The sequence below is a fragment of the Cololabis saira genome, chromosome 12 (genome assembly GCF_033807715.1).
Source record: "Cololabis saira isolate AMF1-May2022 chromosome 12, fColSai1.1, whole genome shotgun sequence".
NCBI classification, from domain to species: domain Eukaryota; kingdom Metazoa; phylum Chordata; class Actinopteri; order Beloniformes; family Belonidae; genus Cololabis; species Cololabis saira.
Window position 1 is genome coordinate 22,046,908 of NC_084598.1, and position 24,685 is coordinate 22,071,592.

A 24,685-nucleotide genomic window follows, 5' to 3' on the forward strand; every position below is an offset into this window, starting at 1 on the left:
CATGCTGTTAAAATGTAAGGTTCTCTTCCTTAGTATATATACCTCTTACTGGTACTGAATCCATAAAAACTATTTTTAAACCATAGTTGTATAAAGAAAACTAACCGAATGTTTTTTTTTAAATGACAAATTTAGACTGACAAGATTTCACAGAACAAAAGCAGTAGAAAATTTATTTGTTTTACAACATAATTATACAGTAAGTTTCATTATCAGTCTTCACATGATTAATCCAGCATTTAATATAAAAAGCACATTCACACAAACTGTATGCACACATTCTAACTACAATCTCACGTGATAGCATGGACAAAACAATAGCTCAATTTAAAAAAAAAAAAAAGTAATATGTACATGGTTTCCTTTTCCAGTAAAAATTGCGCATCCAGGCAAGAGAAACCAGTATCAACGGATTCACAGCGTGAAAGAAAAACATTTACAGTACAGTTGACGGGTGAACACAACTGCAGTTGTGCCTACTTAGATTTCCTTCGTTTGGCTTGGGTGGGGCTCGCTCCTGTCTCTGTAGGAGGAGTATACAAATGTATCAGGGAAGGGCGAAATAACGCATTATATGTGCTATGTGTAGTGCATTATTTTGAAAAGTCACTTGAATGTTTGCAATACCTTTTACAGCAGCACTGGTTCCAGGCCTGGCGGATCTCTTCCTGATGCTACTGTCCGTTACTGGCTCTTCCTCCACCTCTTTCTCAGCTCGGGAGCTGCGTCTGCTTGGGCCCTTGGGCTTCTCAACAGCAGCTCTGGGAAATGCAGACAGGAGGAGAAAAAACAAAACAAAACAAAAACAAGGAAGGCAGGACAAGATAAATGCGTTACTGAAAAAACAAGGGTGTTAATTAACTCTGTACTACGTAGATGTACCACTCAGGACTCTGCTGTTTTTCCTCGTCTACCACAGATACTGTCCGTCTTCATCCTGACAGCATCCACTACGTTGACATGGTCACCGCTTGTGTCTTTGAAGCACAAACGTGTTAAAATACATACCTTGGTACTAAGTTGATGGGCGTCTTTCTTTTCTTTGCCCATCTGTGATAGAAGTGGAAAAACAGCGGTAAACTATAAACTGTGCCGAAAAAACATCCTGAATCCCCCACAAAAATCAGCTATGGTCATAAAGATCAATGGAAAGGAAAATGTCGAACAAAAAAGCCAGCTTATTAAAAAATGTTTGATATGTATTTATTTATATACATCTATAGAATTGCATGCTAACCATACATACCAATTGCTGAGAGCTTTGATCACCATGTGCCCCCCATGGCCAACCAAAGGAGCTTCCTAAATTTCAGTGGAGCTATAAATATCTAAGCCAACTTCAAAAGCAGATATTTGAAAATGTAGTCAGTTTTCAAAGATGGACATTGAAGGCCCCTTATACCAACTGACTGATGATTGTCTGGAACAGATTGAGCATTAATGAATGTTTATTGCCCTTCATTTGTTGGTGCGCAATGTAACATAGAATGAAAGTGATTTTTTTCCGCTTCAGGTTTGTCAGTGAAAGACTTCACTCTGATTTGCTATTCAGTGTACTGAATGAGTCCACAAGAAAGGAAGCGGCAGTGACGACAGAAATGATACTACTTAATCCCTTTCTTGTTTGTCAGCTTCATCTCTTCAAAACAAGCAACATTTTTCTAAAGTGTGTGGCGGCGTGGAGAGAAGAAAACTGAAAACCCATTTCCTTTTTTGGCTTTTCCCTTCAGGAGTCACAATAACAGATCATCTGGTTCCATCTGGACCAGGGCTCTTCAAGTTTCTGTCCTGCATGTTTTAGATGTTTCCCTATACACTGCTACAAAAAGCCGTGTCATAAACAGACATGTAAAGATCTTGATGACAAGCTGATGATGATCCATTAATCTGAATGAGGTGCGTTTTGGTGCAAGTAGACATCTAAAACATGTAGTATACCAGCCCTCGAGGAATTAGCCCTGATCTTAAAGTAAAAGCCATGATTCAGGAGAGTCCAGCATCAAGAAACCAAACAAACAATACTTTGCTCACATTGTTCCCCCATCTTTAATTCTGTGGTCCAGTTTCTCAAAGATGAAAAACAAAAACAAAAACAAAAAAAGTGTATTACGTATTACAAGAGTTACAATCTCTTGTGTGGGTGTAGATACAACATCCTTTCTGGGAATTTGTCTGATTTTTTTCTGCCCAGATGGTAGTGACGAGAGGAGACACTGCAGGGGGGCCTTCATTGTGGCTGGTTCTTGACACCGATTTGGTGTCAAGGGGTTTAAGGAACATTTAAAAAAAATAATGGTCCCCAAAGAATGAGGTTAACAGTACATCAACAACAATAGAACTATTAGAAGGACTCTTACCCCTGCTCAGAACCTGTTGAGACTTCTTCACCTAAAGAAAACAAACCATTATTTCAATGGTGTCAGGGGGTGAGGTATCATCAGTTACTAAAGTGTCACGAATTCTCCTAACATTGTTCATTATTTAATACATTTTTGTAAAGGAAGTATTTATAACTCTTACCTGTCTTCTCGGTGGCAGCAGGTTCTTGTGAAGCTTCTTGTTGAAGGGGTGCTGATACATGACAGGAAGAAAAACAAGATTACAATTAGGGTTAATGCAAAACATACACATTAAATTTACAAATGCATCACTAACTGCACAGCTAAAACCACACATAAAATGACTGTATATAAATCAATCAGGATTTGTTGTTTAAACAGCATACTAATCAGGTCTGTAAGACAGCGATCTCCATAATATTGAAAAGATTAGGAGCATCCTCTCCCAGAGTGATGCTGAAAAACGGATTCATGCGTTTGTATCTTCTAGACTAGATTACTGTAATGTATTATTAGCAGGATGTCCAAGTAATTCTCTGAATAGGCTCCAGCTGATCCAAAAATGTAGCAGCATGAGTGCTGACAGGAATCAACAAGAGACCACGTCTCTCCTATGTTAGCCTCACTCCATTGGCTCCCCGTAAAACTTAGAATCCAATTCAAAATGTTATTACTTGCGTATTAAGCCCAAAATGGCCTAGCCTCTGCATTATTTGCACAATCTGATAGTTCCTTATGCAAGTAAGTAACGTTTATTTATATAGCACTTTTCACAGACATTTGTCACAAAGTGCTTTACAGAATAAAAAACTGTTTAGAGCAATAAAATACATAGAATACATGATAGTAAAAAAAACATAAAATAACTTATTTAGCGGCCATAAACTTGAAAGCTCGGTCACCACGAGTCTAAGGACCAGTCACAATACACCCCCTCGCCCTACCCCTAAATTTTGCACGTTCCCGTGAGGGTTGTGGTGTCCCAATTCCTCTTTGCATATAGGGGTAGGGGGCATAACGTGAGCTACGGCTGTATAAATCTAGCCCTTCAGAGCTAGGGATTTCAGATGGAGTTCTCCATTCTCAGAGTGCAGGTTCACTCATAGTTCCTAGAGTATCCAAATGTAGATTTGGAGAACGGCTTTCTGCTATCAAATTGGCGAATACCCCAGCTTTTAATGTGCTGATCCAGCGTGCCGTGTGATCCTTTTACATTGACTGTCGTGGGGTGGCACAAAAAACTCACCTCCGAGGGTAGTTTTAACCGCGGTCAGGTCTAACGTAAACAGAAATAACGCGGGGTGGCGGGTCGTGGGAGGGGTTTGTTGAATAAGGAAACGGCTGATGAGAGTAGCAGGAGCAGCAGGACTCACAGGTAGCACCTTTAACCCTGAACTCCTCAGCCTTTGAGCCGAGGACGCCATAATCCGACGTATGTCCGGAACCACAAAGGATGGTCCATTGTTTGAACAAGTGGCAACAAAAATGACAAACCTGCAGGAGCAAAAGTGTTCATCCTCGTTTTGAAAACTACGCCTGTCTGCAAGCGTATGAATCTAGCTGATGTAGGGACCATACGTCATTCTACACACCCAACCAAGTCATGTTTCGGGGGTTAACGCCTCCCGACTCACCTTCCCTTCCTTCAACTCGCCTACAGGCCCAAGGGGACAAATAACCAACTTGCATTTACATTGCCAACACGCGTTAAACACGCATTCATCATCCAGCATGATTAGCAGTATCTAATATAAAAACGCCTTATGTAATAATTGCTTGGGGGTTATGTTCAGGGTCTCTGGAAAGAGCCTAGAAACAACTTGTGTTGTAATAGAGACTATATAAATAAAAATTGAATTGAACAAAAGGCTGAGAAAAGGCCATCAAGTGTTTCTGTTCCACTATCACCACAATGTTTTTTATTTCTTTTTCCAAAAAGCATACTTCTCTCTGGAGGTAAAGGAGTTAACCATTACCGCTGCAGCGATGGATATATGGGGTTTATGGCAAGCGTGCTCATCAATTTACATAAGTCATTGTTTAATTTCTAATTATTCTTATTTTTCTTTTTGATGCTCGCAGCGCACTTACCTGGGGTGGTTTGAGTGGACTCTGCAGGTGCTGCGGTTTGTGGATTGGAGGGCTCGACAGCTGAAGGGTCAGTCTGGCCTGGTGCAACTCTGCTGGGGTTCCCAACTGGAGCAGATGTGGTGTGGGAAATTTCAACGGGTCCAGGTGTGGCAACAATTGGAACAATCGATGGTACAGGGGTTTGTGCAGAAGTGACCATTGAGAGTAAAGAAGCAGCCGAAACCCCAGTGGTAGTGCCACCTATAGTCTCAACAGGGGCTTGAGAATGTATAGCTTGTGCTTGGTTTGAGGCTGAAGCTGGTGCCAGCACTGGAACCGGTCCAACAATCTGATTAGGAACAGTAGCTTGACCAGCAACTGGGACAGGGGAAGAAACTACGGGCAGAGAAATGTTTGATGCAGTGTTATTGGTAGTTTGTGCTTCAGTCTGAATGCCTGAATTAGCAGGAGGATGAAAGACCTGTGACGGAAGAGTCCCCATTTGACCCTGTGGAGGCCTTTCCACAGAGCTTTGCTGAGAGTCACCTGTGCCAGAAACAGATACAGCCACTAGTGGAGGCTTACTTTTTACTGGGGCAGTGGTAGATGTAGAAACTGGGCTTTTTCGAATGGTGTTAATAGCCCCAGGACTAGAGCAGGGCGGTGGAGAAGCCAGAGTTGTCTGAAAGGGAGAGGATGTTGAAGGGCTTGGGTTAGGAGAAGGTTGCCAGGCTTGAGGAGTTGATTTCTGAGAGGAACCTGTCTCAACCTGAGTTTCTGCCTTGATGGTCCCTGGGTTTAGTTGCTGTGAAGCTAAAACAGAACCAGCTGGGGCTGAGGAGGATACACTAGTAGCTAGTTGGACTTGTCCCACAGCACTTCTGTTTGGCTGGGCACTGGTAATATTAGCCCCTGCAGACTGTGTGGTCGTTGGGGCAGCAGGAAACTGAATGTTCGCTGTGGACACCTGAATAGACCCCACCATGGTGACTGATTGTGATACTACTGATGTATTTGGGGCACCAGAAGAACCTGGGACCTGAAATATTGGGTTGATAAACACAGGGGTGGTGGTGATAAAGTGAGGAGGTCGAGGGCCAGGACTCTGTTGCCTGATATCCTGAGGTCTAATGGTCCTATTAGGGACTGCCATCATTGTGGATACAGGCGCAGAAGTAATAGGGTTTGAGGTGACAAATACTGTAATTTGGTTAGAGGAGATTGTGCTTGAAGATGAAGGGATCTGTATGACTGAGTGAATGCTTGTGACAGGTTTAGGACTAGGGCTTGGTTTAACAGTTGAACAGGCAGGATTTACAGCAGAGCTGGAGTTAGAAGTGGTACTTACAGGTGAGGAGGAACTATTTGGACTGGAAGTGGCTGTGTTGGGGTTTACACTGGGGGCAGTGTTAGTGTTAGTACTGACTGAGTTGCAAATGCTAGATGTTGAATTTACACCTGGATTAAGATTGCCAAGACTAGAAATAGGGTTTTGGTTAAGGCTAAGAATAGTATTGGAGTTTACATTACAGGAAGGGTGTGAGCTGGGAATCGATGAAGGCTCTACATTAGTAGTGCTAGCAGAGGCTGGGGGAGCAGGTTTGGGCTTGGCCTCCATTTCATTTACAGTAGCAGTATTAGCAGCAGATACTGACCTATCTGTACTCTGGGAATTACTTTGAAGTAGTCTGTCTGGATCCAAAGTAGACTTGGGGTTGTCTTTTCCAGTGACAGAAGTATTAACCTGTGTGGTACGAAGTGGTTTGTTTGAAACACCTGTGCTATCCAATAACTGATTGAGGGAGGTTGGAGCTGCTCTGATGGCAGATGGAATCTCAGAGTCCTGCGTAGGTGCTGGGTGTCGGGACTGTCTATCTACTGTGCTCATCTGCACTTCCAAATCAGGCTTAGGCTGCTGAGGCAAAGGCAGACGAGGACATGCCATTTTTGGAGCCGACAATTCCCTTAAAGGCTGTGATTGGGGTTGAGTTTGGGGTATTTGTTGCTGCTCTGCAGTAGTCATTCCCTGATTTTCCCTGACTGCATCAGAAGGATTACCATGCACACCTTGAAGGGAGCTCTGGGTCTGTTGTGGCTCAATGGCCCCACTCACTTGTGAAGGCATGGATACTGGACTTGGAGGTACAGAGGAGGGGCTTAGCATCATTGTTTGTCCTTGAGCATTTGCCAACGGTTGCTGAAGTGGAGGGCAGGTTATGGCCATTTTTGCCCCCTTTTGTCTTCCTGGACTTGGAGTAGCCGATTTGCGGCCAGAGGCTGGACTTGACCTCCGACTATTGCTAGGACTCGCCCTTTTACTTTGCCCTCCATGCTGTTTGTCCTGTTTAGCTCCAGAAACCCCTGTCCCAGAAGGGAAAGACTGTTGACTGTTGTTAGTGTTATTCCCACTTGTATTATTTCCATTATTATTGTTGCTTGTTAGAGTTAAGTTAGGGGGGGCCTGCCCAATGGCTTTCAGCGTTGTCGGGTTCAGACCTTGCTGGTCAAATCCCCTGTTAAGGTTCGGCTGCCTTGGAGGCAGAGGAATGTTGATTTTAGGAGGAAAAAGCCCTGCAATTGAAGCATTTAGCCTCTCAGGTGAAAGGTTAATTTCAGAAGGCTCAGTACTTGGTGGGCGATTAGTTGGAGTGAGTGGATGGTGGTATGGCCTGGGGCTGGCTCTGTTAGGGGTTTTAGGTCTTGAACTCTGTGATGTTGTAGGAAGATTGGAGAAATGAAGGCCAGGCATGTGGCTTCCCTGTTGCGGCTGGGTAGGTAACTGCTGCTGGGGACTGGCTCCTGTGTGTTGGGGCATTTGTGTTGGACCAGGTCCTTGTTTCATCATGTGAGTGTTAGTGACCTGGCTGGCCACAATTTGCTGGGTCCCATTTCCAGGCTGTACCCCCCCAATTTCAGAGCCACCAGGCCTTTCCTGCTTTGACTGAGCAGCTGTGGGGGCCTCCTCAGATCCGGCACCTTGGCTCACATCAGGGTGGGACATTCTTCGTGCAGCTCCTGCGAGCTAAAAACAGAAATAAATACAATCAAAATGCAATATACTTTCAAGAAAATTACAATGAGTTCACAAGTTCAAATGATCATAAGAAGTAAATGTTAATATTGTGTATACCTTAAAATGTTGCCCTCACCTGTGGGTTCACCATCAGGGGAATCCCTCTGGGTTTGTCAGGCGATGGCGGTACACTTCCATGTCCTTGAAGACTTATCATTACAGGCATGTTGCCTTGCTGTGAAACAGGATGCCTTTGCACCTCTGCAGGATTTCCCATACCTCGAGGAGGAAGCTGTCCTGATATGGGGATGGGCATGCGATTCTTTGCCTGCTCCTGCTGCATCTTAAGCATCATCATCATCTGCTGTTGTTGTTGCTTGAATGTAAAGTGGGGATCACAAATTAAGTATGCTTGGCAGAAAAATACTGTTGAAATCAAAAATAAACCAGGGTTCGTACACTTTTTCCAAGGTCAAATTCAAGGACTATACAAGCACTTTAAAAATGTCAAACTTTCGATCCATTAACTCAAGCTGTGTTATTGTGTTTACATGAATACATGCACTCAAGGTGATCTTTTTTTTTTTCTAAAGGAAAATGCATACATTTCATGATTGAAATGTGACAATTGGAATTTGACTTTATTTACCAACACATAACTCTGTCAAACTAAGTAATCCAGCATGCTATTAACATTTTATGGATAACTGTACATCACTTTATCATCACTGGCAAATTAATTGTTTAAATCACTTATTGGTGGATTATTGACAAGATATTAATGAAGGTTTCATTCTGGTTAGGTTTTAGTGTATTTTCTGTATAGCTGGTGATCCACTGAACCGTTTGGTTCAGCCATTCATGGTTATCTCAGTGCAATCTGCATCTGAATTTAGCACTGCCCACTAGTGGATTAATTGACTTAACAATCAAGGCAACGCATGGCAGTACGAGGATGGGACATACAGTATAACAACACTTGAAACGAACTTGCTTATTTATGTACATAAGGGAGTGTAAAGGGGCCTTAAGACTTTTGCACAGGACTGCAAGTCCAGCCCGGCAGTTTGTCAGTAGATGAAATAAGTTAACATTATTATGATCATATTTATTTTGTCATGATCCATAAGTAACTTTGTCAAACTACACTGATAAAAAATAACAACTCTTAATTAATCAAAAACATGTATTTTGCTGCTTTCTCTGTTTTATGTTTAGTTGGATTAAATTATCATGTGTGCACTCCCATAAATGAAGACACACCACCTGTCAAGAATTACAACCCTGGAACAACACCCACATTAATCAAACCAACCTGCATTCTCAAATTAACCTAGTTAAAACTTCAGAAACTGCAGATTAACCACAGTATGAAAAACATTTACTTTGGCTGGGACCACTGGACCAACATTTGCCAAGGTTCATAACTGCATTGAATTACCAGTACTACCGTTACCATCATGTTACATTGACTATTTTCACTGAATATTCCATATTAGTGTGCCATTACTGACACGTTAAACTAGTATAGCTACATTATGCCACACACATGGACTCTCAATAATTTAGCCTGCAAATTCACCTGTTAGTGATGAGCGTGAACATGTTATCGCAAGGTGTCATGTTTGTCGACTCCAAAACTCTACTGCGATACAACTTTCATGCGACTTCGAAAAGCGGACCCTGCCTACATGAAGAGCTGTGTGTCGTTTTAGCAGACTAAGGCCACGTTTACACGTAGCCGGGTATTTACAAAAACTGATATTTTCCCCTCTACGTTTTCAAAAATATCCTCGTTTACACGAGCCCGCATGAAAACGCTGTTAACGTCATGCCAGCCAATCAGAATCCTGGAAAAAACATCAACAAATGACACGTGTAACTTCCAGTTAAGGCTTATTTATGGTTCCGCGTTACACCAAGGCAGAGCCTACGGCGTAGGGTACGCGGCGACGCGCACCGTACGGCGCGCATCGCCGCGTACCCTACGACGTAGGCTCTGCGTCGATTTAACGCGGGACCATAATTCAGGCTTTACTTCCAAGACGGAACGAGTCTTTCGTTTGGAGTGACACAGAAGTGGAGTTACTTTTAAGTGTGACTTTAGAATATAAAACAGGTAAAATACAAGAAAATACAGGTCGCACACATGACGCTGGTGAGTTTCTGGTGCATAATGTGACGTTCTGAAGCTTAAATCTCTCTCTGTTTTCCTCCGTTTAGACGCAAACGTGAAAACAGAGTTTTTGAAAATCTCCACTTTGGCCGGAGTTTTCAGAAATGATCGTTTTTGGGGGCTTTGAGCTGCGTTTTCGTGTAAACGAACGGCCAAAACGCATGAAAACGCCTCCGTTTTTGCTTCGTGTAAACGGGGCCTAAGCAGGAGGCTGGTTGTGATTTGGTTCTCATTTCTATGTTGGTTTCTAGCCAACGGTCATTGAAATAGCAACATCCCATCAAGCAGGTGTGATTGTCTTGGACTGCGTTTTCAGTGAAAAGATACAGACAGATCATGCAAGCCCAGACAGAACACATTTCATTTTAGGCTCTGCAACCTACTTTACTATTCAATTAAACAGCCATTTGTTATGGAAGTAAAAATTTCAAGCATTTTCATGAACTTTATTCAAAAATAATGCATTTTTAAGACCTTGGAAAACACATTAAATAGCACTTGTAATAATAAGATAAAAAAAAATTATAATAATAATAAAAAGTACCTGTTGTTGTAAGTGTGGCTGTTGCGGTTGCTGCTGCTGTTGATGCTGCTGCTGTTGTTGTTGTTGTTGTTGTTGTTGATGCTGCTGTTGCTGCATTTGTTGTTGTTGTTGTTGCTGCTGCTGCAGCTGGTGAGGGTGCATTTGTGGTTGACCTTGGCCTGAAGTGTGTGGACCTGCCATCCCTTGCTGTGCTTGAGCATTCTGGAGACCCTGCATCTGCATCATCTGCTGCTGTTGCTGCATTTGTTGTTGTTGTTGTTGTTGTTGTTGTTGTTGTTGTTGTTGTTGCTGCTGCTGTTGTTGTTGTATTTGCTGCTGCTGCTGTTGTTGTATTTGCTGCTGTTGCAACTGATGTTGCATTTGCTGCTGATGCTGCATTTGCTGCTGCATTTGCTGCTGTTGCATGTGTTGCATTTGTTGTTGTTGTTGCTGTTGTTGTTGGTGGTGCTGTTGTTGTTGTTGTTGCTGCTGCTGCTGTTGTTGCTGTTGTTGTTGTTGAATAAATTGCATGGGTACCTGCTGTAGTACTCTCTGCTCTCCGGGCTGACCTGGAAAGCCTAGATAAGAAGCACAATGAGTCATAAGCATAAAAAAATTAAACACAAACAAAAATGTAAAAAGTACTTTAATTTTAGTACAACTTAATAGGGCTGCACGATTAATCGTTAAAAAAATTGCGATCTCGATTCATGCTTGAACGCAATCTCATTTCCAAATGACGACGATTTAATTTTTTTTTTTTTTTTTTTATAAAGATGGCTGCATAAAAACAGGACTAGGCCTATGTTCTAGGTTGTTGTAGTCCTGTCATGGTCAACTATCATGTTGTCATGTTTGTTATATTTTGTTAATGATTGTGGATTACATTTGGAGAAACATCTACCTTTCTCATCACCTGACACATATTGCACATAAATATTGTTAAAATTGTTATTGTTAAAATTATTTAAAGACAAGAGAGATGTTTATTGTTTTTATGTTCAATGTCAGCTGTTACAGCAAAAAGCAGCCAGAGGAATAATTTGTTGCCTCAGAACTACAGGATCTGTTACAAGTCCCCTTTCTGAAAGGGTGTTCAACTCAGGGAGGAACAAATATTGTTCAAAATTGTTATTATTGTTTAAATTATTCAAAGGTTTGTGTAAAGAAGACAAGAGATGTTTATTGTTATTATATTTTTGTTCAGCTGTTGCAAAGTTAAAGTAATAAGTGCAATACATTTTATATTGGAAAAAAATCGTGAGAGAGTCGTGATCTCAATTCTAAGCAAAAGAATCGTGATTCTCATTTTGTCCAGAATCGTGCAGCCCTACAACTTAAGAATTAGATATTAAATATTGGGAGAAAATAGCCATCAATCATTTACCTGCAGGCCTGTTCGCAAAATCTGGGAGTTTCTGGCCTGAGCTGTCTAAACTCAAACCTTGCTCACCACCCAGATTTGGAATTTCAGAATCTTCCATGCTAGCATTCATATCAAGACCACTTAGGAGAGAAAAGAAAGCGTTAATAACAATACAGTCCATCCAACAGTGAAGAAAACTGAGTGGTAAAAATAGCTAAATCAAAACAATAGCAAAACGTATTACCCCAGTCCCTCTCCTTGCTGTTGTCCATCACCATCTTTAGGTTTCTTCTTACGTGGAGGTTTCTTCTTCTTGGGTTTGGCTGGATTTCCTCCACCTGCACCCTGTTTCCCCCCTGGTCCAAACTGGCTGGCTGAGATATCACTCTGCAGTAGATTGACCAGCAGTGGGCTCGTCAGTGTGACATCTTTATTAACGGGAAAACCACCCTGTCCACAGGGTCCTGCAATTGGCATCTGACCCGGGAATTGTGAATTGAAATTTATTCCATGACCGGCAAAGTGTCCATTTCCCATCTGCATATGCTGAGGGCCTCCCATCATGCCTTGCTGCTGCTGTGCCTGCATTTCAGGGGGCATTTGCTGGACTCCCATGTCTCCTGCCCCACTATTGGGATCTCCTATGGCATGTGGGTGTTGCTGAACTACCTGTTGTTGCAACATGGCTTGTTGTTGTTGCTGTTGTTGCTGCTGTTGTTGCTGCTGCTGCTGCTGCTGCTGCTGCTGCTTCTGCAATTGTTGTTGTTGCAATTGTTGCTGTTGGATAAGAGGATGACCAGCAGGGAGTCTCATTTGCTGTCCATGCATGCCCATAGCTTGATTAGGATTACCACCAACTGGAACTTGCTGGGACTGTTGCTGAGTCATTTGCTGGTGGTGTTGTTGTTGTTGTTGTAGCTGTTGTTGCTGCAGCTGGTGCTGCTGCTGCTGCTGTTGTAACTGCTGTTGCTGAAGTTGAGCCATCTGTTGCTGCTGCTGTTGTGGAATCATCTGCTGTGGGCCGATCTGGCCCTGGAACTGAGCCATGTTACCTGGAACATTTGGTGAAGGGCCACGCATCATCTGGCCTGACATGACCCCAGGTGGAATCTTGCCTGCAAATGCCTGCTTGTTTCCCTGCATCTGGTTAGCGACCATTTGTTCCATCATTGTGTTTTGTTGCTGCTGCTGCTGCTGTTGCAGGAGCATGGCCTGGTGCCCTTGGCCTCCAACCATCTGACCCTGCCCATGCATCACCCCCTGGCCTTGCTGTGGCATCATCTGCTTAGGTGGGGTCATCCCTCCTCTCTGCCCTTGACCGATGGGCCTTGAAAGGACAGTCTGACCTCCACCTTGGCCTTGAACCATCTGGCTGGGGGAGGAGGACACAGGCTGGGCCTGATGCTGGAGGCCCATCATTTGGGTCTGGAGGCCAGGCTGCTGCTGGCCCATACTAAGTCCAGCTGTTGTACCAGGGGTTGGACCGGTCATGCCACTTTGAACACCCATAACATTGGGCTGAACATGGGGTGGTCCCTGCATTGAGTTTGGTGTGGAGGCTGATGGCTGGACTGCTGCTGTAAAATGGAAACGGAAAGATTATACATATGTCTCTCAGTGCATAATAGTTAATAAGAATTAACCATCATCATATTAAGTAATTACCCTTGGGTAGGGCTGGGCGATACATCGAGATTTTAATATATATCGATATATTTTCAAACGCGATATGGTACGAGACAATATCGTTTATATCGATTTAAAAAAATAAATAAATAAATAAATTTGAATTTTTTTTTTTTTTTTGATATAGCTTATTTTGTGACAAATTGACTTGCATGTTTTATTTGAGATTTGCACAAATGTTTTGTTATTTGCACAACTGTCAACCTCAGTGGAAAAGTCTGCCTGTTACTGTCTACATTGTATTAATTGCACAGTGTATTTTAATTTAATTGTTATGCAGGAAAGGGATATTTGTTTTATTTTATTCAAGAAGCATTTTTATTCTCTATATGCAGGCAGTTTATTTTTATTTAATTTGTTTTATACATTTTGATATTGTGCAGACCTCTGTTAATAAAGGAACCTGTGTGACATTTGGCACGAGGCTTTGTATTAAAACTGACTGTTTTTTTAAGGGTTTGCCTCAGAAAAAAAATTAAGCTAACAGAGATGCTATGCTATAATGCTTTGGGTGAAACCCCAATTATGGCACAGAAAAAATATCGAGATATATATTGAGTATCGCCATTCAGCTAGAAAATATCAAGATATGACTTTTGGTCCATATCGCCACCCAGCCCTACCCTTGGGATACCGTATCAACACACTAAATAAATACACCAAGTTTAAAGATGAAGATTCAGTCTTCAAACTGAAGAGGGAAGGTCTACCGTTGAAAATGTGCTTCCATAATAATCACCAGAGCCTTTCAACGGCTGCTTTTCCACTACCAAGCCAAAGTGTTGGCATTGAGTGAATCTATTCAAAAGATTTTTTTTTTAACCAAATTGCTTAGTACTCTATCATAATCTGATCAGACTCACTGAACTGAAACATGGTGAAAAGGTTTGGGATTCAGCTCATGATTCCCGGCTTCTGCCAGTGCTGTAACTTCAACAAACACAGACCATTCTAAATAAAATCTTGACAATGTAAAAGTTTCCTCACTAAATGTTGTACTTAAAACCAGCATACATCTCTATTTTTTTCTAAATCAACTCAGCATTGCTCTTGGACTAAAGCCCAATTCTGGCATCTTAAGCAGCTGATTATCACTCAAGACTCCTGTTTACTCCTGTAAGTATGTTATCTTAGTAGATTTGATGAATAAAGCACTGATCCTGATGAAGCCCCCCCTGCACAGATGAGACTTCACAACTATAAGCTTTGGGGATAGAGGAAGACTGAATCACCAAAGTCATTTGCTTCTAGAGAAACAATCACTTTTGCACCTTTGTACAGTCTTGTACCATTTTTGCTTGCTGACTAATTCAAGAACTCAACTGAAGTAAATCAATTGTTTCAGAAAGATATTTGGTTCGATCTCAAACCTGCCCATTTTTTTTTCTCTCTCTTCAATCATATGCGATTTACACACTGGATATCCACTGCATTAAATACAATCTGTGTTTAATGTTTCCTCCACAACGCAACATTATGGATGGGTCAGAGGAGCAGGACAGTGGGGCTATCAGCCTGATGGTGGGAACAGGACAGATTTTTCATCAAGCAAATAGATGCCACGGGTCCATTTGAGCATTTAAGTGTGTATTATATATACAGTATAGGGCTGGGCGATTTTGGACAAAAATAAAATCCCGATTTTTTTCTCTGAAAACCCGATTTACGATTTCGATTTTTTTTGGTAAAACTACAAAAGACAATGGAATAAATTGTTTCAAATATTTTATCTTTATTTTTAAAGAAAAATAGCAAACAAATGTCCCTATTGGGAATTGAAAGATACTGTAAATCCTCCTTGAGTTTAGTAAAGTGACAACATTAACAATTTTCTTGACCAAACAAAGATGACTAGACGAGCTCTGTCTGTAATGCAGCCAGCTGCAAAAAATCGATTTTCCGATTTTCCTTTTTTTAACATCGATTGTGATTAAAAAATCCGATTTAGATTTAAAATCGATTAATCGCACAGCCCTATTACAGTATATAGACCAATATGATGCATTTCTCACAAATCTACCCCCCCACCACCAATTGCAGTGCTGTAGACATGATACCTGTGTGAGTCATTGCCTGGTTGCTCTGCAGCTGCGTTGTTGCTCCTCCACCAGGGGTTCCTGAAGTGCTGGCACTCACCTGCCCTTGACCAAAGTTTGGGGTTGGAAAGCCCATAGGACGTTTTGCCATGCCTGCAATCAGTGATTATTGATTATTTTTTCTCTCCTTTTTTGAAATCAGGTACAAACTCATTTATTTTAAATTAACTGTTTTGCAATGGCCAAATTGCCATGTTATTTTTTCCAAAGGCATTTAACTCTAAAAAATGATTCCAAATAGTTACTCACCTGGGTGAATTTGGGCCCCCGGTTGTCCATGCTGGGGCATTCCCATGAATCCTTGTGGCATGTTACCCTGTTGGCCGAGGGCTGCTCTTCCTGGTGAACCAACACCCTGGGGGAAACCCTGTGGAGTTGTAGGTCTCTGAGCCATCATTGGAGGTGTCCCTGGAGATCCCTGTTGAAATGGAGATGACGATGATCCAGGGGACTTGGCAGTGAGGTTGCCCTGTGGCCCAGATGTCTGTGGAAGAGGTGGTGGGGGTCTGGGTGGTCCTGGGACACCACCAGGGCCAGCCTGTTGACCTTTAGGTTGGGGAGCAGCAAACTGACCCATCACTCCCTGCTGTTGCTGCTGTAACTGTCCTTGTCCCATGAAAACCTGCCCAGCCTGCTGGCTGCCAAACGGATATGGAGGTGGTGGATGATTGGGTGTCTGAACTGTTGAAAGGGACGGTGGCCGTTGAATCATTTGAGCTTGGGGCGGCGGTTTTCTCCAGGCAGGGCCGCCTTGGGCCGCTGGTGACTGTAAGATGCCAGAGGGCAACTGATTCCATCCAGGTGGTACAGGCATTTGACCTGCAGGGTTGAACGGAGGCCTAGGTCCAAGTTGAGAAAGCTGTGCTTGCTGCTGAGCCTGCTGCTGTTGGTGTAGCTGCTGTTGTTGTAGCTGCTGCAGCGCGGCCTGGTTGAGAGGTCTCCCAGCCTGCAGAGCCTGCATATGATGTGCAGCTTGAGGAGGCATTGGGCCTGAGCCCTGGGGACCGGCCTGTTGATGCTGAAGCTGCTGCTGCTGCTGTTGTTGAATGGACATGCCTGGCATCATTGGATCCATGCCATCTAGGAGTAAGAAAAACATGTTAATGGTAATTTTCTATTAAAACTAACATTTTCAATTTCCAACATGAAAAACTTTGCGTCCACAAAATAAACAGCTAAACCTGTTTGAGAAGGTGGTCTCTGAACACGAGGATGCATCTGTCCACTACTCCCTGGCAACATTGTTTGTCCAACCATGCCAGGCCCAGGGGGAACCATTGATGGATTAACCATCCTTACACCACCTTGTGGAGATAAATACATGTTAATTCACCTTATATAAGTGACTGAATCGCAGCATTCATCAAATAAGTAAATACGTTAAAAAAAGAAATATAAATCATAAATGCTAATGTACATGAAAGATTGCAGAACAAAAAAGAGGGGGAACATTTTATTTTCTTTGTCTTCAACTACAACTGGCTATAATATCAAAAGAGCCACTGTCCAAAATTAAAGAACAGTTTTTTCTGTTACAGTAAGTAAACTAGTACCTGGAACAGGCTGTCCAGGAAAACCACCATCCATTCTCATCTGACCAGGTGCACCGATTGGTCCATTCACTCTAACCTCTTGTCCTCTATTTGGTCCCATAGCCACATTGATGGCTCCTTCCCCTGAACACCGTGAGAGAAGACAATAATCAACTCAACTCGGAATCAGTACATATATTGTTTTCAGCAAGTTTTATACTTTTAGTGCAAGAAACAACAAAATTGTTTAAATTATGCCTTAAAGTTAAGTGACTTTATTTGACTGTTACCTTCGATCTGTACAGAGAGGATCCCTAGGTCTCTGAGCTGCTGCTGGTTGTTCTGGGCCAACAGTCTGAGTCGCTCAGCAGCATCCCGAGGAATATTAAAGGTAACACGCACACTGTTCCATGGCTCCACATGCTGAGGCTTTAGCGTCTCAGATTCTAAGAGAAAGACATTGTATATATTGGATATTGCAATTAAAATATACAGTTGTTTTCCCCCCTCTCTCTTTAATCAGATACTAGAGCAAAAGTACAAGACGGATGTACGCTTTGCTAAAATATATAACAGCTCCTAAAAATTAACCATGTTTCACATCAGCATTTGCATAATTTGCATAATTTGTGAAATGTGTGTAACTTCAACTTGTACCATATAACTTCAACTTGTACCATATATCTTTGCTCAAATTAATAGAATATCATATTATGGCGGAAAATAGCTTTTATTTTGACATTGAAAAATGAAGGGAACATGAAATTATTCATTCATTCATTCATTCATTCATTATCTTACCCGCTTTATCCCTTGCGGGGTCACGGGGGTCTGCTGGAGCCTATCCCAGCTCATTTTAGGTGAGAGGCAGGGGTTACACCCTGGACAGGTCACCAGTCCATCGCAGGGCCACATATAGACACACAAACCATGCTCACAATCACACTCACGCTCACACCTACGGGCAATTTAGAATCACCGATTAACCTAAATATGCATGTTTTTGGACTGTGGGAGGAAGCCGGAGTACCCGGAGAAAACCCACGCAAGCACGGGGAGAACATGCAAACTCCACACAGAAAGGCCCCTGCCGGGCCTGGGAGTCGAACCGGGGACCTTCTTGCTGTGAGGCAACAGTGCTAACCACTAAGCCACCGTGCTGCCTGAAATTATTCAGCCTCAAAATGAAAAAATGTATTTTGCCCAAGCTCTGTACAAATAAATACAATAAATGGGAAGTGATTCTTGCATAATTGTTATACATAATTCCCTGTAAATGTTTATATGCATGTATTTTGTGGCAAATAACTAAGCTACATATTTAGCTGTCCCGACACTGAGTCATCACGCCAATGGCCTCCAACATACTAAATACAGCAGACATTAGGACTCCCCGTTCTGCTCTGAAACTTCAGAAAGCTGAGCATAGCTGAACATGAACCAGTTTTCTATTGGCTGTTGTTTCCCAGTACAGTAGCCCTTCAGCTCAGAAGTGATATCAGGAGCAAAATAAAGATTACAGCCCACAGCTGTGATGAAAGACAGTGGACTGGCTGCAGGACAAGATGATCTTCGAAGAGGCAGCTGAATTACAATGAGGACCACCACAACATGTATTTCACAACATGAATTGTGAAAAATGCAGTCTGAGGCAAGTCGTTTGGCAGCTACTGATCCTTCAAATTAAAATTCTATGACTAGATACAAAACAATGAATGAATTTCTAGGAAGCGCAGAGAAATAGCACTAATCATCAATAAAATGCCTACATAATTACACTTTCATAAAACTATGCCCAATATTAATCAGTCAGTGTACAAATGAGTTCCAACTAAGACTAAAATACAAAATAAGATACACATATTGAGCTATGTCTTCATGAATAATCCATCCATATTGCTGCCATCAGTAGACAACTCCACTAAGATGTCCTTTTTTCTCATTTGAAAACAAGTTAAAACAACAGTACAGCTTCTTCCAACATGAGAAAGTTCTGAAAGTGAAAACTTACCCATATCAAGTATGTTTGGTATTCCTTGGAGGATAGTGTCAAGTTTTTTACCGAAGTCCTCGTCTTGCATGTTACCTTGAAAGGCAACAAAGACAGTAAAATCTTCTCCCTCCCCACCATTTTCCTCCATGCTGTCTTGCTCCTCGGTGTTATCGTCTGCTGTTCCGGTGTTTTGAGGGCAAATGTCAGCGTCCTCTCCTGCATCCTCCCCAACACCAGAGTCCCCGTCCGACTCATTATCAGGCCTCAGGTACTCAGCCTTCTGGGACATCTCAGGTGGGCTGTGTTGTTGTGCCATCCTCCCCTTCGGCTAGGAGTGGCGTCTGAACCGTTTCACACTGTAATCATATTTAACACAGACATAGATAGCAATGATTTAAAATGATGATTTTGTTTTTGTTGATTAATTGCTAGTATTGGGATGTGTATGCGAGGGTGTGCGTGTGGATGTGAGTTTGTGTGAGAGCGTGTATGTGGGTCAGGGAGGAGACAGACAAGTATAATTATGTACAGTATATGAAATGTTTTTGTTTTGTTCTAACTGTTGTAATACATTTTTGCCCCCATTTTTTGCGTTTGTTCTTTTCAAATGTATAGTGGACATGCTGCTACAACAAAATGTATAGAGCTTTGCCTGTGACTGAAAAAGAATTTAGAAAAACCGAGGCACTCAAGAAGATAGAAAAATATAAAAAGCCTTTATTAAATCATGGCTTTGTAAAAGTAAAAAAATGCAAACATGTTTCGGCCATGTAGGCCTTCTTCAAGCCTGTGTCTGTGACTGTCTGCCTTTTTTTTTTTTTTTAAGTTGGCATAAAATTACCGTAATTAAAAAAAATGATGGTGTCACACCGCGGTTGAATTGGTTTGATATTGGATATTGGATATTATGAATTCAACACCCATAAAACTTGTTATACATGCCACTGATTTTGGTCAAACCACTTGTGATGTGTTCATGGTCATCTAGACTATATATCACAAAACAGTCATTATTAAAAAAATCATATATATGGGCTGATTTAAAAATCATATATATGGGCTGATTTAATGTGGTTTAATGAATTCAACACCCATAAAACTTGTGATACATACCACTGATTTTGGTCATATTGCTTGTGATGTGTTCATGGTCACCTAGACTATATATCACAAGAGAGTAATTAATAAAAAATCATATTATGGGCTGATTTGATGAGGTTTAATGAAAACAATCGGTGTTATGTATCACAAGTTTTATGGGTGTTGAATTCATTAAACCACATTAAATCAGCCCATAATATGATTTTATAATAATTACTCTCTTGTGATATATAGTCTAGATGACCATGAACACATCACAAGCAATATGACCAAAATCAGTGGTATGTATCACAAGTTTTATGGGTGTTGAATTCATAATATCCAATTTCAAATCAATTCAACCGCGGTGTGACTGTGACTGTCTGCCTTTTTTTTTTTTTTTTTTAAGTTGGCATAAAATTAATACAAAATTATTAACAAAAAAAATGATGGTGTCACTGCGAAATAAAGACTGATGTGAATAAATTGACAGTCACAACAATTTATATTTGACAAGGTAAAAGACAAAAACGTATTTTTTTTCATGAATATATAAAACCACGTTAAAACATAAAATGGTTTACTCATTTATACAAACCAACTAAATAAATGAGTTAAAAACACCGGTACGTGACATCACTTTGACAGGACACTTTTATAAACAAACGTGTCAAAAATTTGACAAATATTTTTTACGTAATCAGATGACTTTATATGTGCGGTTTCTTGTAGAGTGTGTGTCCCAGACATGAGATCTTAGTGATAATCAGTTTGGTGTAAATGACTGCTCAGCATTAGCAGGGCCGGAGACAAACACAAGCTACAGCTACGAACACAATCTGAGCAGCAACATTATCCCCCCGGTTCATGTTTACCTGTGCATATCTACGCCGATGCAAGTTAAACTTACACCCCTAATTTACACGTTTGTGGCAGCGCAATAAAACACAATAAAAGTAATGTTTAAAGCGGTTCCTGCTGGTTTACCCGGACGCTCTGGTTAGCACATGCTAACGGTGGCTGGCTAGCTCAGCAGAGGCTTAATCACGAATGCGTCTCCGATTAGTGTCTTCACTTACAAAGCCGTCTATATGAACCTACTACATATTACATAAAGCAAATGGCACATTAGAAAAGCGATCGTCTTACCACATATAATCATTTGAAAATTAATTCTACCGGTCGACATCTGCTTGCTAGACTGGCTAACAAAACATAAAAACCAAGTTAGCAGCAGAAAAATCTGTTTCCGGTTGTGGTTTCCAAAATAAAACTCCCATTAAGGAAGTACCATCTACGACCCACTATGGTACTGAGAATAAAAGAAATAAGAAATAATATCATTTTTTTTAAACATTTATTTATTAAGAATTTTCCAGTTGTTTGTGACACAGTATACAGTCCGTAGGATTACATTGACTAATTACATTGTTTAAAGGGAGAAAGCAGAATGAAATCAATAAAAATATGAAATAAAATAAATTAATCATTACTTTATTAAATCAAATTAGATTAAATCAAAGGAGAAAAAGAGAGAAAAAAAAAAAGAGAAAAGAAAAAAAAACAGCCTCAATCCATCTTATCACTCTTCCACCCGTCAACTTCTATATTGTTATTCCAAAGGAAGTTATAGAATGTGGTCCAAATTTCCAAAAACTTGTCAAGTCTGTCCTTTATTGTGTAGCTTATCCTCTCCAAAGCTAAGTAAAAAGTAATTCCCTTCAACCACTGGGATGTTTCAGGGTGTTTCTGATTTCCACGAGCAAGCTATACAAGAAATAATATCATTATCATTTTTAAATATCATTGTTATTAGGCTTGATAGAGAGATAGAGATAGGTCTCTCTCCAATCCATCCTTTACGCCTTTTTCTCCCAGGACATGGAAATGATGATGATAAAGCACTGAATGGTCTTGGACCAAAATACATGGCTGATTTGTTAGTTCCTATGAAGCTCCCAGACCCCTGAGGTTCATCTGGATCTGGTTTGTTGTGGTTCCCAAGAACAAGAACCAAGCAAGGTGAGGCAGCGTTCAGTTATTCTGCTCCTCACCGGTGGAAAAAACTTCCTGTAGACCTGAGGTCTGCTCCAACTGTCAGCTCCTTTAAATCAGGCCTAAAGACATTATTGTTTACTCAAGCGTACTCCTAAATTAAATACTTACCTGCTGGACTCTACTGCCCTTATTTTTAACAGCTTGTGCTTTTTATTATTTTACTTCTTTTCTTATCATCTTATTCATAATTTTATTCAATCTTATTTGTTATTTACTGTCTAATTATGTCTTGCCACTTTTAATGTCCATGTAAAGCACTTTGAATTACCTTGTGTTGAATTGTGCTATATAAATAAACTTGCCTTGCCTAAAAATGCACATAATGGATTGTTATCAGAATCAGAATTATTTGAATTATTTGACCAAGTCAGGTCAAACAAGGGAATTTGACTCGGTTAATTTCGCTCACTGTACAGTATTTAGACAAATGACAGCTCTTATTAACATATATACAATTTAAAAAAAAAAGTGAAAGGTGCAGCAGTATTAGGTAGACGTGGTTTTTGGACGATGCATTGTTACACCATTTTTTTATTTTTTTTAAATTTTATTTCACCTTTATTTAACCAGATAAAAACCCATTGAGGTCAAGACCTCTTTTCCAAGGGTGACCTGGCCAAGGAAGGAGCACACGTCCCCACACAAATAACAGCAATCACGTAATAAACATTAAAAATGAGAGTGCAAACTGTTAGCGAATAAAGTGCAATAGTGGTGACTTCAATAATATGTTAAAAACAACAACTTCAGAAATAATTCAAAATTTAAGAACACGTCACATGTAGTTTAAAAACACAGGCACTGCCGAAAGGATTCTCGTTGTCGGTTTTTAAGAAGTGAGCGAAAGGCTTCAAAAGAAACAAGTTCAGGCATTTTCAGTTAATGTTGGAGGGTATTCCACGCAGAGGGTGCAGAGAAACTAAAAGCTTTTTTCCCCGAGTTAGTCCGAACACGAGGAACAGCCAGGTGCAAAGTGTCATTCGACCTTAAAACATAACTGCTTTTAGTTCTCTGGAGAAATAAACATAAATAAACAGGAACCAAGCCAAGAAGAGCCTTATAAGTCACAGTCATCCAGTGTGTAAATCATCTAACATTCAGAGAAGACAAGCCAGCTTTAGCATACAATTCACAGTGGTGAGTGAGATGGTTACAACCAGTTATAAACCGTAGGGCACAGTGGTGGACCGGAGTCAAGGCCTGTAGACAGCTGGCTGACGCACACATGTACACAACATTGCCGTAATCCAGAACAGGCAGAAAAGTAGCCGAAATCTGAAACTTTCGTGCTCTGAGGGAAAAACATGCCTTGTTTCTGTAATAAAAACCGAGTTTTACCCTTAGTTTAGAGACCACATTTTTTATGTGTGCTTTAAATGTAAGCTCCCCATCAATAATTAATCCCAGGTATTTGTAGCTAGTGACCAGCTCAAGAGCTTTACCATGGACAGTTTTAATTGATGGGGTATTCTCCGGGAGAACTGATGAATTTGAAAAAAACATAACTTTGGATTTTTCATCATTTAAAACCAGTTTCAGTTTCTCCAAACAAGACTGCACTTCATCAAAGGCAGACTGTAAACATTCAAAAGCTTGTGCAATTAAGGGTGAGCAGCAGTAGATTACACAATCATCCGCATAAAAGTGATATGAGGCATTTGACAAGTTTCCACACAGCTCATTTATGTAAATTGTGAACAGAATGGGCCCTAACACTGAGCCTTGAGGTACACCTTTTTTGACCTTGAGAAAGTTAGAGCTAGCCCAACCCAACTGAACACATTGCATTCTACATGCCAAGTAATCTGCAAACCAAGTGGTGGCTTGTTTGGAGATTCCAATCTTAAGGAGAGTTTTTAGCAAGAGGCTGTGGTCCACAGTGTCAAATGCCAGGTCAATGAACAGGGCACAAAACTTTTTGGTATCCAATGCCTCAAACACATCATTAAGAACTTTTAGGGGAGCAGTAACAGTACTGTGCTGCTTCCTAAAACCTGACTGATAGGGGTTTAAAATGTTGTTTGAGTCTAAAAATTCCCTAAATTGATCACAGACCAGTTTTTCAAATATTTTTGCCAAAATGCATAATTTTGAAATTGGCCTGTAGTTATTCACAACAGTGGGTTCGTCTCCTTTTAGCAATGGGAGGACGAATGCAGATTTCCACTCCTTAGGGAGTTTGTTTGTGCTGAGGCTTAAGTTAAAAATACAGCAGCCAGTTTTAAGAAAAATGGGTCCAAATCATCGGGACCGGCTGATTTTTTGGAGTCCAACTTCTTTAACACACTACAAACTTCAGAGGTAGACACAGGTACGAAATGAAAAGAAGAATCAACCAAGGGACTGCTTTCAACTACTGGTTCGTCTTGTGTGGCTGACTTTTTGGAAACATGATTTAATGATTCAAACAAGTGCCCTGCTGTGATAAAATGTTCATTATAATAGTTTAGTATGGCGCCTTTGTCGGTCAGGTTTGAAGGATGTTTGACCAAAAAATTTGGCAGTTCACTAGAGGACGTAAGAAACAGATCTCACGACATTCCAGAACTTCTTGGGATCATTTAGATTTTTGGTGGTTTCACTTATGAAAAATTCTGATTTGGCTTTCTTAATTAGGGAGGTACATTTATTGCGGAGCTGTCGAAAAGTAATCCTATCAGCCTCTGTTTTTGTTTTTCGTGCTTTGGCCCAGGCATGATCTCTCTCTTTTAGGTTTCCAATTTCAGTGGAAAACCAGGGATTATTTCGGCCTT

The 24,685-nt window shown here is 41.0% G+C and overlaps 1 protein-coding gene across 3 annotated transcripts; it reads right to left on the reverse strand.

Annotated features, from left to right (window-relative positions):
- Nucleotides 1-145: 145 nt before the first annotated feature.
- ncoa6 (nuclear receptor coactivator 6) lies at nt 146-21,120 on the reverse strand. Of its 3 annotated transcripts, none has more exons than XM_061735992.1 (17): nt 21,024-21,120; nt 18,813-19,150; nt 17,092-17,247; nt 16,823-16,945; nt 16,451-16,573; nt 15,519-16,349; nt 15,231-15,362; nt 11,732-13,061; nt 11,509-11,627; nt 10,143-10,699; nt 7,559-7,798; nt 4,431-7,431; nt 2,521-2,571; nt 2,358-2,388; nt 1,009-1,050; nt 628-761; nt 146-523 (listed from the first exon to the last, which is right to left on the reverse strand). In XM_061735992.1, exons 2-17 carry the CDS (start codon nt 19,108-19,110, stop codon nt 477-479), a joined length of 7,215 nt encoding a protein of 2,404 aa, XP_061591976.1. In that variant the 5' UTR covers nt 19,111-19,150; nt 21,024-21,120; the 3' UTR covers nt 146-476. The 3 variants fall into 3 exon arrangements, with proteins under 3 accessions (XP_061591976.1, XP_061591975.1, XP_061591977.1); XM_061735991.1 differs by having other exon boundaries at nt 11,732-13,064; XM_061735993.1 differs by lacking the exon at nt 1,009-1,050 and having other exon boundaries at nt 11,732-13,064.
- Nucleotides 21,121-24,685: the final 3,565 nt, after the last annotated feature.

Bases quoted from the DNA above. Each gene is read 5' to 3' on its own strand.
- ncoa6 (XM_061735991.1), bottom strand. From the start codon at position 19,110: ATGGCACAACAACACAGCCCACCTGAGATGTCCCAGAAGGCTGAGTAC. The intron at 15,363-15,518 runs GTGAGTAACTAT...CACTGATTGCAG, and splicing joins GGGGGCCCAAATTCACCCAG to GCATGGCAAAACGTCCTATG. The intron at 7,432-7,558 runs GTGAGGGCAACA...TTCTGTTTTTAG, and splicing joins CCCTGATGGTGAACCCACAG to CTCGCAGGAGCTGCACGAAG.